Raw genomic sequence first — 17138 nt, forward strand, 5'->3', positions numbered from 1 at the left:
ATACAAACAGATCATTATGTTACAAAAAAATAAGAGACAAATATGTACGAAACCAGGGGTCAGCAACCTACGGCCTGCTAATGTGAATCATACCGTCCACAACCAATTTTACAAACTAGACACAAGGCTATTTTTTATGATTTTCGTCGATTCAAGAGTTTAGGCAATATGTGAATATTTTTTTCAAGCCCAATTTTGCCACTTTGAACCAAACAAGCTCAACTTTTTTGCGTTCATGGAAACAATTAAAAATTTACCAAATATAGGCCGCTTTTAAAATATATTAAGAGCCCCAAACTTGATTGTTCCGTGAACCAAATTTGGGTCGCAACCCACTATTTGCGGACCCCTGGTCTAGAACTAAATTCTTAAATGGTAAGTACATTATACTATGTTATGTAAGACCTTTGGAATTTCCTTTGAACCAGGAGCAGAAGGTCCAGAGCGGTTTTGCCACTGCTGGTATTTCATAAAGCGTTCTTTCTTTGCACTACCTTGCTGTTCCTCCTGTTTTGTAACTTTCTTCTTTTCTGGAGTAGTTTTACCAGATTTTTTTGTCAGATCTGCTTTGTGGTCCTTTAGTTGGTTGGTTTCTGTTTTAATATTATTATTTGTCTCCATTTTACTAGAGTCTGTGGCAATGCCATTTTTATCTTTTTTTAAAGTAGAATTGGATTCCTTTTTTGGTTTAATTAGAGATGGTTTGACTAGATCTTGTAAAACTTCCCTGGATGGTGAAATAAGTTCTGATTTGGACTCAACAGTGGGTTGTCTTTCTAACCTTTTTTCTTTTTCGTGTGACAGTCCAACTTTTTGTGATAAGGATTTATCAACCTTACCTGCAGCCTTTGCAAGCTTAGAAGAAATAGACTCTAAAAACAAAAAAAATAATTTAACACAACAAAACAAGCATATGATGTTCATTAGCTCCAACTTTTTAAATTGCAGCTAAGTATGTTCAAAGTAAAACACTGGATCCTTAGGATTGGAATTACTGGGCATTCACTGTGCATAGCAAGTGATGAGTTTCAAATATGGTCTGTTACTTATAGCTAGGGATGTTTACAGTAGAATACCAAGGTATTCTAGAATAATAGGTTTCGAATCTAGAATAACGAATCCAGAATAGCGAATCCTAGTATATTTTTATTAAATTATTTAACCTCGATTTTGTTATGAGAATGGATTAATCTTTTTCTACCCTACAGGGCCCACATTCACAGCAATAAGTGGCCCAAACAATTTGCTAACATGTGTACATTATAATAAAAAATGTTTTACATTCTTAACAACTGTCATTTGAAGCAGTTGTGCAAAACTGTAATACATGTCCACTGTCCAGGTTGTTGCCAAAACTTATATTTTTGCCAATAGTGAGTACAATGCAACACTGCAGACAGAACTCTTTAGCAATTCGGTACAGTTTTTAAAAGCATTGTTGGGTCTTAGTGCTTCTTTTTTGACTAATTGATCTGTTATGCAGTCAAATAATTTACTGCAAAGAATACAAAGTTACTATTGACATAACGAATATTTGACAATTTACGCTGTGCATAACTGCATAACCTCGCTGAATATTGGCCTAAAGTTGGCCTTAAGTAACCCTATAGCACATTTTCTCGATGGCCAGCACGACAGCGCGTTTTACTTTTGCAACTTAACGCATTTAGGGAAATTGCGAACTCCGCTCCTGACATTACACGTTAGTCGCTCGCCCAATAACGCTTGATTGACACTTAATTATTAGACGAACGTTATCGCCAGACGCAAAGTAATTGATCGTCCGAAAAAACGCTGACACTGCACTACCAGGTTACATTTAAAGCCGGCACTATAAATTGGTCGCCGCAGCGACATGCCAACTTACAGCACGTGTTCGTACAATTAGGCGCAACAATCGGCGGTAAAACATTAAATTATATCGGTTCCATTTACCCGAAATAAACAACAGAATTGGATTTGATTCAATATTTTACTTTGAGCATCCCTATAGCCCTTTTATTAAATGTAACCAATGTAACCTAAAAAATATATAATGAGAAAAGTTGTCATGCGGTCATCAGTTATTCTCTTTGGAAGCAGCCAAGTTACACAACTTTCTGAATGACTGTTAAAATCATGTTAAAATAAAACTAATTAAGTTTATCATCTGAGTAAAAATACAAATCAATGTTGCAAGGTTAAGACTTTTGTGCTTTACACTCAGTGTTTTGAAAATAGTGTAAAACTATAAATTATAAACAGTTATCAGATTTGCACCTAAGGTTAATAATATAAGTTGTTAGCAGTGGTTTTCTAAAGAATTTTTTTGTGATGGTAAATGGTTATACCACACAGCTCTAGCAAAATTACTGTGTGGTATTATGTTTAAAAGGTGTATAGTCACATAGTACAGCATCTTCCCCATTTATAACAATGTAAATTCTTAGCATCTGATTGTGTCCTGTAGTGAGTGATTTTGTATTTCAGCAGTAAATAATATCACTTACCAACAGGTAACAGGTTTTTCGTAGGTTGGAGACCATTTGTGATAGGGACACTTTAAAAACTTACTGAGAACAATTTGGCTAGAGGGTGCTTATGTTTTAAATTTTATCCATTGATTAAGTACCGCTTTCAGATGGGCTGAATCTTTATAAGTCTTATTGTGGGTAAGTTAGTAGTTAATTATTCCAATTATCATCAGCCTCTTATGTTTTGTTTTCCAGTCAAAATATTGTATTGAATACAACAATAACTATTTTTACAACGTCAGTTGCTTAAGCTTTTTATTATTTCAACAATAAGAGTACAGAGTATGATGTAATAACTTATTAATTCTGGGTATGTCGTCTAGTGCAGTGATTCTTAATCAGGTGAATGGTTCATTTTTTACAGGGGTGAACCAACCAAAAGGGATGAATAAGGGTGAACAGTCAGAAATGAATGATAGCAGGGCGGGGGCGGATATTTCGGGTGTTCAACCTGTTCAGTGAACATAGTTTTTTCACAAGGGTGAATGAAAGTTTTTTCATTTGGGTGAAAAGAGTGCATTTTGTCACATTGCAGTCACTTTAAGGCAAAGAGTTAAGTTTTGTTGTTTTTTTTCATATTTTTTTTAATTTTTTACATCAAAGATTTATGCAAGCACATTTTTGTGCAATAATTGCAGTTTGTCACTCAAGGAGTATATTATGATAAATTCCTCCCCAAGTAATGGAAGATAACTGAATAATAAAAAATACATTAGACTTGATATTCTGGATTCTTTATTCTAGATCGAACCATATTTTTCTTGGTTACTTTAGCAATCCGCTTATACAAATCCGATTTACCTTGCGACTCTTTTCACTAACTTTTCTTTTTTTTGGCCTGCTTTAAACAACAATTTATTTGGAGGGTTTCAATGAGGGTTGTTCAAAAGTAGAATATTATTGTATCCTAAAACTTGAATACCAAGAAATTTAAATCCAAATCTGCCATTTATATTGAGAAATTGGAACTGTTACACTTTGAAAATGCATTGTTTTAACTAGGAAGGTTACTCTTTATTTAAAAGTATGGATTGGATGCATATCGCTGTATGAAAATATTTATGGTGCTTGTATCCAATGTTGTCTCATTTAGTACAAAGGCAGCTGATGTTAAGGTTTTGAAATTTTTAAATGTGTTAAGTTGTCAAAGCAAAGTTTCTGTTTCTTTACACAAATGGGGCTTTTAGGATGTATAAACTGCAAAAAATCTATATACTGGTGTATCCAGGGAGTGGGTTTTGAGGATTGGCCACCCACCACTTTACGCAAGTGTTAATATTATTTTTGTCAGGGTTCAACTCGCTGTCCAAAACGGCAATGTTTTTAATGTTATTGGGTAAATGTCTAAAGCTAATGTGAAACAAAATTAACTGGTATCTTTAGTCTACTGTTTGCACTTGAGTTGACCGTATACACAGGATATAAATTCTAAAAAAAAGCAAGTGCTCACCAGACTAGTGTGCATTGGACCGAGAGCTAGGGAAACACAGTAAAACAGCATAGACTCCGGTTCCAGCTCTGAAGCCATTAAACACTGGCTTCAGCATCAGCTGCTAAGTTAAAAATTCGGCTCTCCTATTTTTGTTAAGCCTTGTCCACTGGAAATTTGCACTCGTCATAAATTGACATATTTTAACACAGATCCACTTAAAACTTTTTTAAATCTTGATATTAAGCTTGCGGGCCCACAATCTTTTTATTGCTGCTCTTGGCAGTTCTGATGATGGCTAACTTGAAAACTCCATATTGGATTTTTGCTTTCTTTAAAGTGTGCCAAAACTGTCACTTAAATACATTTTTAGCAATATTGCAACTAAACTTGAACAGTAATTTATTTTGGGTTTTGTACTTAAAACAAATCTCCTGTCTTCATTAACCATTTTTTAATTGTGATACAAAAAATTTATTGCACTATAAATGGTTATTTAACCAATTTCATAAAAAATAAACAATAAAGATAACAAACAATGTTTTTTGCAGAATTCAGCATTTTCGAGTTTTAAGCGCCTCTTTAAACTGACTGTGCCCTGTTGATATTATTATAAAATCCCTTGCTGTATAATACAGATCATTGAAATTAAAAGTACATTTAAGCTGTGTGGCTAATAAAAATATTATTCAGAGAAGGGCACTAGTTTTGAAAAATTATCCCAAGGAAGTGCGACTTAAAACATTAAAACATTTAAGAACAGCTGCTTTTGTTTACATGAAAGTTGTTCTTACCAAGACTACTTTACAAAATCACCTGACTTACCTAAAGCAGGAGTGGCCTAACCACGGCTCTCAAGCTGCATGCAACTCTTTAACCAGTTTTATGTAGCTCTTATGTTATATATACAAGTTTTTTAGCATTTCAAATGTGAATTTCTCTATTTATAAACTAATCAAAACCTTGTTAACTCTCCATTATGTGTTTTGAGAAATCTTGTCAGCCTAAACATACACAGACTCACATTGCAGTTAACATTTGATTTGTTTGCGCTACTCTTGAATGTTGAATGTATTTGTTTGATTTATGTTGCATAGTTGTGCTTCAGACTTATTTTTTAGCCACTCCAGACCTAGAGTAATACCTACACATAAAATGCTATGAAATCAATGTTATTTTACCTTTTCCTCTTGACCTTTTTAATGGTTTAGGTGACTCGTTCAACAAATCATCAAGATCATCGATAATAACAGATTCTACATTTTCCTTCACAATAAAATTGAGGATAAGAGTTGAATCTCATCAACATTAATCATTATTGCATTACATTATTTAGTATGGTCCAGCTGTGAAAACCAAAAACCTCTGTAATATGAACATTTTTTTAAATACCCCAAACAACTACACTTCTAACTTTTTTGTTGCAATCATTTGTGGGAAATATAAGTGATCTTTTAATGATTCTAAAAAAAAATATTCCCCGGAAAAGAAGAAGTTAAATTATTAATTAAAAACTACTAGGATTCATTATTTAAGATTTGTTAAGAATTGAAACCCAAACAACTCATTTTAGTAAAAAAACAGCTATCTTGTCATATAAAGATCTTTTTTCGTGCAGATATAAAAAAGCAGGTGGCTTAGAAAAACACACAGAATTCAGTTTTTGATGATAAAAATACTCTTAAGAGTCACATTAACAACTTATTTACTGAATATTTTAGGCAACCAAACCCAAAGGTTTTACACAAATTGGGTCAGGAAGATTAAAATCTTACTGACAGTTTATGTAAACTATTGATGGTATTTCCAATTTCCATATATAATTAGTCATTTTATCAAAGAGATCATTACAAGGAATGTTTGGTTTTGTAGGTTTAAAAGTTGGCTTAAAAGAAAAATTAATTGTATGTAAGGAATTTTTTTTGAGTATAAAAAAGAAAAGCATTGTTTTCACAAATAATAAAATACCTTTTTTGGAGTTTTAAGGACAGAAATGCAATTTTCATTGGACGCTTTTCTCTTTGTAGCAAATGATTTTGTTTTAGGAGTTTTATTAAATTTACCAAAAAAATTGGTTGGCGTAGTGGCCGACAAAATCTTTGTTTTTTCTTCATGCTGTTTTGAATTCTTTTTTAGCTTAACTGGTTTTGTCTCTTCATCTAAGATAAGTTTGGATACCATTTTAAAATTGAACAACATATCCAAGAGCTTTATTATTATTCACATTTTTAAATTAGTGAATTTTTACTATAAAATTTACATTTAGTGTCATGTCACAACTAAACTAAATTGAACAAAAAATGTCTGTATTAATTAGAGCTGAAATCAACTAACCTGAATTTGGAATAATGTTAGCGTCATTAATGTTGGAATTCTTTGAAACTTTTTTCTTCTTGATATGTTTACCAAAAACTTCTTCATCAGATGAATCTGTTTGATTTATTTAGGTCATTAAAAGACAAGAATGAATTTACAAAGAAAGCTAAAAGAGAAGCCAGTCAAAAAAGAATTATGCACCCCCCCGGGTTTTTTTTAAGGTTTAGTTTGGGTGACCGCTAAGTAGTTTTAATAGACAGCAAGTGTTTCATTTAATTACCAAAAAGTTGCAAGTCCAAAATTTGGGAAACCGCTGGAGAAATTTGGGGAACCGTTTCGGTTTCCCAAGACACCTTTAAAAAAACACTGTTCACCATTTTTATATGCAGTAATGCTTTTTATATGCAATCACGTTAATTTTAGAGCTTTCATATAGATACATATGTGCTGTCATTAATTTTTAAATTCCATTTTACACATAATCATATTGCCATATTTATGTAACTGTGAATGTGAATAATGTTTAATGCTACTTTTTGGTTCTAACAGTCAAATCATTACATTTCATTTTGTGAAAAAATTAAAATAAACTTGGTTGTTGTATATTTTATTAGTGGGTGTATTTTTAGGGCTGAATGTTAATTTTATAGTGTTAGTTTGTGTTAATGGGCCGTTTAAATAGCGTTACTTACCAGGGAAACTTTTAACTATTATGAATTTCACTTCGGTTTGTGGTTTAGTATATATGTTGCATGTTGTATAGTTTCGTTATCTTGTTTCTGCAAGCAGAGATATGGGCGGAAAATTTCTTGCCTTAACTTATGGCTTTGATGCAGAAGGGGTAGTTGCCAGCATAGGAGCTGACATGTGTGTAGAGCGTTTTTGGATGCCCTAGATTTCGGACAGGGCATCAAAACGCTCTGGAATTTGACCATGTTATCGATAAATGTTCAAAATTAATTCCTGTAGCACAGTTTTGGTTAACCAAAAGTGTTTAAAACTTTCCTGACTTACAATATAGGCAAGAGGCCACAGAATCTCTCAAAGTGTGTTTTTAAATTATATGAAAATACAATTTTTTTCAATTTAATGTAACGTTTGGCCCATTTTAATTGAGTTGTTTAGCCTAACAGAGCTGTAAGAAACTTTAAGAATTTTAAACTTTAAGAATTTAACAGGCAATTTAGCATTGGTAAGAAAATACTGCTCTGGAATTTGTAAAGTTTGGCGCCTATGGTTGCCAGAGATGTTGTAAAGACTACGTGAAATTAATTTGAAAATTGGTCCAATCTGGCGACACAGTTCATGAACGTCATATAAATGAAACTTCTAGCAATGCTTCTTTGCATTCTACCGTCCATGGATGAAACTTTATTACATGGCCTTGCCTCTTAGTGTATTATTTGTTCTCTTAAAATGGTTTAAGGCCTATGGTTTGCTATACTTTTGCCAACTTTTACTCAGTAAATTTTTACCATGCATCCGATCCGCACAATCACTGTTAAAACAGACTTTCTTTGTTTCAAGCAATATGCAAAACTTGTGCCTAATACGCCGCCCTTTAAAAACCGAAAGTTTTGCCAATTTAAACCAAATAAACGCAGTGTTGTTAAAATTTATTTTTTGTATGTTATGACGTAACTTTGTAGCATCATCCCTAGTAATGCATTCAACTTTAGTATTTTACTTGCTGCGGAATAATTTTAAGTTTTGCAGGCCAGTTTTTAATTATTTTGGTCGGAGCAACATGCGAAACAGGTGCTAACAGAGAGGTGTACACTGCCTCCAGATTTCGCATTTAAATTTGCGGTGGTAAAATATGCTGTTTTGTAAGAGCAATGAGTTATTTTACCAAGAGAAACCTCTTTCTAAAAGCGGCCATAAAATATTTTGTTTTGTAAGAGCAATAAATTATTGTACTTAGAGAAGTTTTTCGACCGCTAGAAAGGAGTCAATAGCTAAAGAGAGCTAAAATAATGATGTCACAATATTTTAGGTTTTTTGTCCCCCCAATCAAAGGCCCCTAGGGGTGCAAACTCATTAACCTCTTATGCCCACCTGCATACCACTCTATGTCAAGTTCTACTATGTATACTTTTTCTATAAAGCTCCAGACAAAAATCGGTCTTAAACATACAATAGCAAACCAAAAAAGAATAGCGGCATAAACAAGATATGTCCCGAAAAAAATGTGTCGGCCCATATAAAAATTGACAGAATAGAAAACATCTCACCTCATTTCATAAATTAGCAACCTCAAATTAACCAAGAACAACTTTTATTCAGAAAAATAAATGCAGACTTGTGTTATATACAACATTTACAATCAATTGTCTGGATAGTTTTGTTGCTCAATATTGCAGGAACCATTTTCAATTACAATGTTTTGTTCCATTTTACCATATTTTCAGTAGCATAGACAGTAGCATAACTTAACATCCCAAGAAAAAACAGAAAACAATTCTGCTAGTACAGACTTCTGTTTAGATAGGATCATGGCAAGTTCATTGAATATACTGTTGTTGTCAAGCGTTGTATCAATTGTAAAATTGTTCTTCTGGCAATAGTTTTTTATTAAATGTACCAACATTTTGAAACCCTATACAGCAGGGGTGGGCAATTATTTTTAGCCGCGGGCCGCATGGGAAACTTAAAATGTTATGGCGGGCCTGGTCAAAAATGGATATGAAATACATGCAATATGACGTCAGAAAGCTAATGAATTTGTTATATTATGTTTGGAGTTATGCGAAAATGTGCAATTTAAGTGGAATTTAAAAAAGGCCACTGGACGTCGCGCGAAAAAACTACTATGTTTGTTTTAAAATGCAAATTTAATTTAAATTTAGAGGGGGACGTGAAGCATTAGGAACAGACAAAAATAGTACATTGATTAATTGGCACTTATCAAGTTGTGGGGCGCTTTGACCCAAAAGTTAAGATTAAAATACAAAAAAATTTCAAACAAAAAAAATATGAAAAGACAATCATTGCCTTGCACCATTCATAAAAGATCAACCAACCAATTTATTTATATTATAAACCGAAAACCTTTTGAATGTAAACCGTTACGTGACAAACTTTTTTGTTACTTCATAACTACTTAAAGTCTTGAACAATATTAATGAAATAGCACTACAGTGGTACATCAAGCTATCTAGGCCAAAGGGGAACCAGCACAAATTTTTGCTTACAGACCCACAGTTCGAGAAGCCCTACACCAGAATGACTATAAGTCATAAAATGTCAATGAGCATACAAAAAAACCCTGTACAAAGAAATGGCCCTAATATTATTTTATATATTCATTGCTGATTATTTGTTATCGACCTAAAAACATCGAAGCACATGACATAGAAGTTGAATAAGTATTCAAAATTTTGAGGTTTGTTGCAGGCTGCACAAAATGTTCTCAGGTTCACATAAGAGAGCTGTGGTCTAGTCTAGGTAGATAGCAATAAGTCGAAAACGAAAGCTAAGTGGTAGAATCCTAATTATAAAAGAAAGATGTTTAGGTGACAATAATTTCAGTAAAATTATAGAGTAATTGGTACAATACAAACCATCAAACAGAACGCCTTTCTTTTTGGACCTTTTCCTATTAATTGGTTTTGCTACAAAATCATCTGCTTCATTTGCTGTGTCACTAGATGATTTTTTGAAAAAGCTTCTAATATCTTTTGGCTAAAATGAGAGAAAAGTTCCCAATGAGACATGATGCAAGAAATAAGGAGAAAAAATGGTTTAAAGCAAACTATACCAAAAATATTTATTATATTACAATCGGCTACGGTAGTGTATAACTTTAGAGTAAATAAAATAAAAATATTTTTCTATAGTAGTCCGTTTTTTATTTTTACGTGTATAAAATACTCAGAACCAAATATTGAGGTTTTCCCAGTAAAAATGGGATATTTACCAGTTTCAATACTTCAATGTTTTACAAAAAACTTGGTATAAAAATTTTAGTTTAACCAACTTGTATCATTCCTGCAATGCTGTGAATTTTTTGTAATAATTAGCCAAGATCAATGATACAAATGCGAACAGAGGCAATTCAAAAAAGCGAAAAACGGCAAAAATGCCAATTTTTAAACAACAGCATTTCACGGGTTTTGAATGTCTGGATAGTAACCTTCTTCGCTTTTGTATAATAGCTAAAAATAATGTTGTATCTTTATGACTCACCTGATAGTTGAGTTAAAACATAGCTTTAGGCAATTGAGTGTAACAAAGTTTGAAAAATGTTTTAAATATTAGAAAAAATTATGAAGTTAAGTAAAAACCATGGGAAACTCTGTACACACCTGGCATTTTCGGCACAAAGGTTGTGGAGCACTAATATAGTAATAAGTTGCACGAAAGAATCGCAATAGGCCAGTGTGAAAGTATGGCAAGTTAGCAAGTTTTCAACAGACCAAACCTGCACCCGATTTTTTAATGTGTTAAACAAGCGGCTTAGGCTTAATCCCCACAGGTTAGACAAAAGCGCTTTAAAGCAGTTTGATTGCGACTAATGAGATGGAACGCTATTTTTTTGTTGTCGCGTCTCCAGCGACCAGACTTGACGCAGATCTTAAGCACAGCAGACAGACACGACTAAATGTGTTTTTAGCGAGATAGCGTGTGCACTACTTTTTGCCGTGACTAAAGATGTTTTTTGATAGAAACCACTGTTTTTTTACAGGTTTTATGTTAGGAACGTTATTTTAAAAGGTTTATCAGATATTTTGTTAAATTATTGTGGAAATATAATTCTGTTACGGTTGAAAAGCCTTTATCAGTTTGTTCTAATTGTAATTTAGCATACGTTTAAAGGCTGCTGGTATTTTTTTCAACTTAAATTACCCTAATACAATTTTAACTTTAAAAGTGCTAACCTACGTTAAAAAATATTTTGACAAAATGCTTGCGCAAAATTGAAATTTATCTTCATGTTTCAATACAGTGCGAAAAAGTGTATAGAAAAAACCACCCTCTTAATATATTTTTATAAAATAGGGTGTACCTAGCGCTTGTCAACACAGTGCGAAAAAAGTGTATAGAAAGAACCACCCTCTTAATATATTTTTATAAATAAGGGTGTACCCAGCACTTGTGTTGCCATATAAACCGCTTGTTACGTTTCCAAATCCATATTTTGTCCAAAATTTCCATTTCATTTGCCCCGCCATAGTCACAACTGAATTATATAGCCAAGCTTTGACGGTTTCAAGTTTCACGCCAGACTTGGACAACTAGATAATTCTAGTTTTCTAATTCATTAAATTAGAGCAAAATGCAACTAATTCTAATTCTAATCTAATTTATGAATTGCCTGTGTGCTCTAATTCTAGTTCTAATCTAATTCTGATTTTTCCAAAACTGCTAATTTGTCTAAAACTAAAATGCTCTAATTTTAATTCTAATTATATTTTAAAAAGTTAAAATAAATCTAGTTGTCCAAGTCTGTTTCACCCGCTTTGTCGGTGGGGATTGGACAGAGTCACTTTCATATACGACGCAACAAGTCAACAGTCAGACATGTTTCATTGTGCCGTGTCTAAAGTCCGGTGGGGATCCAGCCTTAGACTTTTCATGTACCCCGCACGCCCTTTGTTGGCCATTCACCTGCACTATTTTATTGAGATCTGCCATATTTCCAGATCATGTAATAGGTATTGCTCTAATGTTTTTGATTAACCAAGTTAAGACTTAAAGATTCAAGTCTCACATGTTTGCATTTAAACATATCTGTATTGATGACAGGTTATTAAAACAAATGCAAGTACTATGCAGCACAGTTAAAAACTTTTTGAGGCACATAGCTTGTGCGAAAAAAAAAACATTACTTTATAGTGTAATACAAAAACTTATTTTATTCATAATATGTAAATGTCTACTAATTTACAATAGTTATTCCAAATGGCTTGAAACGGTAAAAGTACCTACCATATTAAGACTGACTTATCCAAAAACTTTCGGTGTAGGCAAATCAAAATGTTTGACGTCAAACTATACTTCTAAAGCATTTAATGAAAAATTAATGTTATGCCCAGGGTTGAGAAATAGAAATGTTAATTAAAAGTCAGATCATATGAGAAAAATATCAGAAATAGGTCAAATAATAATTAACTGTGGAAGTTTTATATTCAAAACACATAAAAAAGCATGAAATAAAACTATATAGGTTAACTGCTGATAATAAATTACACTTAATAAAAAGGATTTTTAAGGTTTAAAACAAACTGGTGTGGTATGGCCAGATGAGACACATAACACCTTCACAACATATCAAAATGTAAATTTTTATTTTTGAGAAAATTCAGTAACCTTGAAATTATTAGGCCAAAAATGTATTTTTTTTATGTTGTTGTAAAGCTAATAAGCAATCTAACTACAATTGCATGAAATGTATTAAAAAATAGTTCACAATATAATGTTTCTATATTTAGACGAAATCAATCTAATGCCAGGCGTATCATGTGCAGCGTCAAATTTTAAGGTGTGCATAGAAGCTTTTATGCACACCTATAATTCGTGAATCTAACACAACTCAACCTTTTGCTGGAATTATGTGTACAAGTGCCTACCTACAGTGTGCACACAAATTGCTTTAATAAAATTCCAGGTGTGCACCTGCCACAGAATGCAGACCGGACCTAATGCAACGACTAAACCTTTTTTGTAGCGACTTAAAAGTACAAAAGCGGTTCTTTGGTGAGAAGTGTTCTGATTGTAAACTAAATTGGGCAAGTGGCCAGTTAAAAGTTACTTATGAATATTAGTATCGTTATCAACGATAAAAGCACATGGCATCAATATTCACCGAGTCATATGTGTCATCTTGGAAAGGTTTGATTGAGGGCTACACAAATTATTTGGTATCCTGGTAAGCAAATTGATATTTGGGCCTATTTTGGTTGGATGTTGGCGAGATGAAAATTCACAATATTAAGCATATTAAATGTTGAATAAGAAATATTTTCAACATTAATATTTTTTCTTTCTATGGCATTATAAGGTTTTTCTAAGATCCTACCACAAAACCACAATGCACATTATTTGGGTTAGGCTATAATAATACTTTACCCACCCACACCGCAACTCGAACCCTAACCCAAATAATGTACGGTGATTTAATAGTTGTGGTAGGATTCTAGACCAGCGCCAAAGTGTCTTGATAAAATTCTGTTCGATTGCAAATGAAATTGGGTAGTGACAGGCGTTTAAAAATTACCGCGATGCTTATGAATATTAGTATCGGTTATCGACGATAAAAGCGCATGACCTCAATATTCACCTAGGCATGTGTGGCCAATGTTGGTGATAAAATGTCCTGTAATGTGTAATGATATTTTAATTTGGTGGTCAGTCAGAAAAAAAGGGTCCACAGATCCTAAAATAAAAACGTGAGCATTTTGATAGGTTTTAGCAAGATATTAATGTTACAATTGTCAATAAGCCAAAAAGTGAAAAACAATTAGTTTGGCGCGAATGCCAATAACTACGATGGGGAATACCCAAATATTTCTTGAGACAGAGTTATTAAATTTTTGGGGTTAAGTTCGTTTGGCATTATATATCAAAATCAGAGCCCACTGTCCCAATTAAATGTGTAAGTACATATGTTTATGCAAATCTTTGTTTTATGTAAATCGTCGCCTAAACAACTATATACCTAACTTGTGCAAAATACAACACGTCAAGCCGATTGATCCGTCGGCAGTTTATTTTTCACGAAACATTTTTGTAGGTATTTTTTGCACTAATTTGATAAAAGATCCTCTTCAAGCCCGTTTTGCGAAGATTTTCACTATAAAACAGTGTTAATGATAAGCCGGAAAGATCCTGAACGGCTTTCCCGTAAAACAGGCATGAAAAACAACCGGCCCGCGCGGGTCGCATTAACCCTTTTACGACAGCATTATGAAATACAGCCGCAAAAATATTTTTTGCTACATATTAATCCAGTGGCTTTCAAATCACCAACCAATTCTCGCACCCTTCTTCTAGAATTGCTTAGATAACAAATCCATTATTTTTTATTATGCACCCTTGGTTAAGAAACCCTCTAAATATCCTTATTTGTATATATAGCAGCACTTCGTCATATTGTTGTTTTACACAGAGAATTTTTGTTTTCATCGCTGTGTCAAATGGAAAATTTTCAGAAAATTCTATTGCCTAAATTCCTTGCAAACGATACACAATGTTTGCGTTATTTTTGCAGCCAATACACAATGTTTGCGTTATTTATGCAGCCAATGTGCAAACGATACATTTTGACACAAAGCAGTTTTTGGAAATAACGTACATCCGTTCCATACAAATAACATATGTTTTCAAAGCGCCGTCCAGCGCCGTCGTGCAAGCAAAGTTTATGTTTCCACAGCTCGTGGATTATATATTGTTGTTGTTTGTGCGAGCCGAGAAATGATTTTGCAATTGTATTTTGACGTAAAAATTGTATATTCGCGTCAGGCAAAAGTGTAAAAAAAGGGGTTTCAGGGAACCGCCCTTGTCACGTGACCTTTTGTTAAATATTGTAAGAATTAATGACGTAAATGACGTAAACCTTTTTGGCCAAAGAAATTTTGCTATAAATAGCGTGCTCAATCAATACACAATGGCTTTTACTCAGACAAACTCGAGTGCTTTTGTGACTGAACCAGATAGGGAATATTCAATTCGTTATTATGAAGATCAGCATCGAATAAAGTGTTGTCTGTTACTCAAGGAACCAATTGGAGTGCTCGTATGTTAGAAGCAGTCGTCAATGAACAATACAATTTAAATTAGTATCTACATTGTAGTCGTAAGATTGATACATCGAGGCACAAAAGGCAATTAAATGAGTACTCATTATCAACTACATCTATATCTTAGTTTCTTAACGCCACCAAGCAAATTTTATGCTTAGGCCTAATCAAATCTATGACATACAATACGACTCAAATACCGCAAAATCCTCTTTATTGTTGTTTGACAATGCGATAATGCTAGCATACCATGACAGCATAAGAAAAATCCTATCCCCAAATTTTTTTGTTACCGGTGCATGAAAATTTATCCGAAAGCGATAGCACACTTTGTCCTGTCGACATACCGTTTAAAGCTAGCCAAAATTGTTTGTTTTCGAGAAACAGATCTTGTCACTGCGAAATAACAGATGCATTTTGAACTTGAAACATAGCATCTGACTAAAATCAGCTTCACATAGACGTCATTGACCTTCTTTGGCTTTTTTGTTCTGGTAGAGACCAGTGCCCGACTTGAACAAAATGTACGGCGTCAGTGGAATCTGGATTCGTCGGATTTTGTTATCCTTGTGACATCTTTGTTCACAGATATCAAAGATAAAGTAATTCGCATCGGTATTAAATGGAAGCAATGAACTATGATCTGTCAGGAGTTCCGATTTTGTTGCAGAGTCGTTGGGACAATAAGAATTAACATTTGCAATGTTTACACAGTGATAAAAGAGTTGATATATCGTTGTTTTGTTTTTGAAGGTATTGTATAAAGTCATATGAGCATATCCCATGGATCAACATTACCTTGTAGGGTAAATTAAATATTTTTTTTTTTGCCATTTCACCTTAGAACTTTTTCAACTGGATGCACCCCACAAAAATAAATATATAAACTGCACTGTTATATTATTCAGCGACAACCATCCCATAATTCATATCAGATTTGAAATCTAACTAACGTCTCCCTAATCGACATCTCTTTATTTGACTGTAATTGTCCGCAGTCTATTTGAACGAACGGTTCCACATACTTGAATGACATTTTCTTTAAATTCATTTTTTTCATAAAATTAGGACGTCCATGGTTGTAAACCTGTTATGAAAAATACTTGGATGGCCAGAATTGGGTAGAAGCGCTTAGCAGAGCTTAGGAACCACTTGTTCAACTTTGGAAGGTTTGAATAGGCGCTTATAATAAGCGAAGCCGTACTCTCTTTAACGACGTATATAAAAGTCGTAGCCTACCGTACATGGATGATCCCAGAGGCTCCAGCTCAAACAAGATTCCTAAATCCCCGCTTGTGCGTCTTTTGAGAATTGTTCGGTCGAATGCCACTGTATTTTGTTTTTGCAGAAATAATTTGTTCGTCTATAGCACACTCTACAGAATGATTTTTTTCAGAAGGAATTTTTAGACAGTGTCCACGAACGCTTTCCAAAAATCAAAGATGTCATTTAAAGCAGTGGTCGGCAACCGCCGGTCCAGGAGTTCGTTACCGGTCCGTAGCAGGGTTGCCAGATTAAAACTTTGATTTAAACCCACACAGTTCGTAAAAAACAACTAAAAGTCAACAACAATTGAATGTATTTTTATATTCAAATCACAATAACTTTCGTTTAGAATTTAGATATACCTCATGCATGGTCGATTGGTATGATAGAAAATCACATTTAGTTATAAGAATCGTGAGCTTCCAGAGTTAGGTCTACATAACACGTTCACAACATCCATAAATGCATTTTAGCTGTGTTATCTAGATGCAACGCCATCTTTGTCTACGAGGTTTCAAACAAGACGGAAACTTGTGTAAGATTTGAGATAGTAAAACGATTTTTGAGGCAAAAAAGTAAAAATTTTAATTCCTAAAGAATTGTATTTTGTACTAAAGCAAATGCTTTTAGAAACGTTATTTAATAGGAAAAAATATTATTGCATTTTAGTTGTGATGGCAAATAATACAAATCACAGTAGGCATGCAAATTTCTTAACATCTTTTCCACGGATCTCTAGACTTTAAAGTTGGTGGTACCGTAGCCTTAAACGTATTAACAGACCACCATGTATTTATTAACTCGATAGTAATAAAGGGACATAGTAATTTCCCAATATACTTTTGTTGATAGAAATATATATTAAACTACAGG

General features: G+C 33.4%; 1 protein-coding gene across 3 annotated transcripts in view; it reads right to left on the bottom strand.

The window, feature by feature from the left end:
• The window catches only part of LOC146136313 (replication factor C subunit 1-like), a 30287-nt gene extending 17689 nt beyond the window's left edge, over nucleotides 1-12598 (bottom strand). For all 3 annotated transcript variants that reach the window (XM_083395978.1, XM_083395977.1, XM_083395976.1), the window contains exons 1-6: nucleotides 12190-12598; nucleotides 9822-9942; nucleotides 6277-6372; nucleotides 5911-6101; nucleotides 5124-5208; nucleotides 406-872 (exon numbers count right to left, since the gene is read on the bottom strand). In XM_083395978.1, the coding sequence (XP_083252104.1) occupies nucleotides 406-872; nucleotides 5124-5208; nucleotides 5911-6101; nucleotides 6277-6372; nucleotides 9822-9942; nucleotides 12190-12192 (963 nt within the window). In that variant the 5' untranslated portion in view covers nucleotides 12193-12598. The remainder of the gene's footprint in view (nucleotides 1-405; nucleotides 873-5123; nucleotides 5209-5910; nucleotides 6102-6276; nucleotides 6373-9821; nucleotides 9943-12189) is intronic.
• Between the last annotated feature and the right edge of the window lie 4540 nt (nucleotides 12599-17138).

Source organism: Ascidiella aspersa, chromosome 8 (genome assembly GCF_963924565.1).
Source record: "Ascidiella aspersa chromosome 8, kaAscAspe10.2, whole genome shotgun sequence".
NCBI lineage: Eukaryota > Metazoa > Chordata > Ascidiacea > Phlebobranchia > Ascidiidae > Ascidiella > Ascidiella aspersa.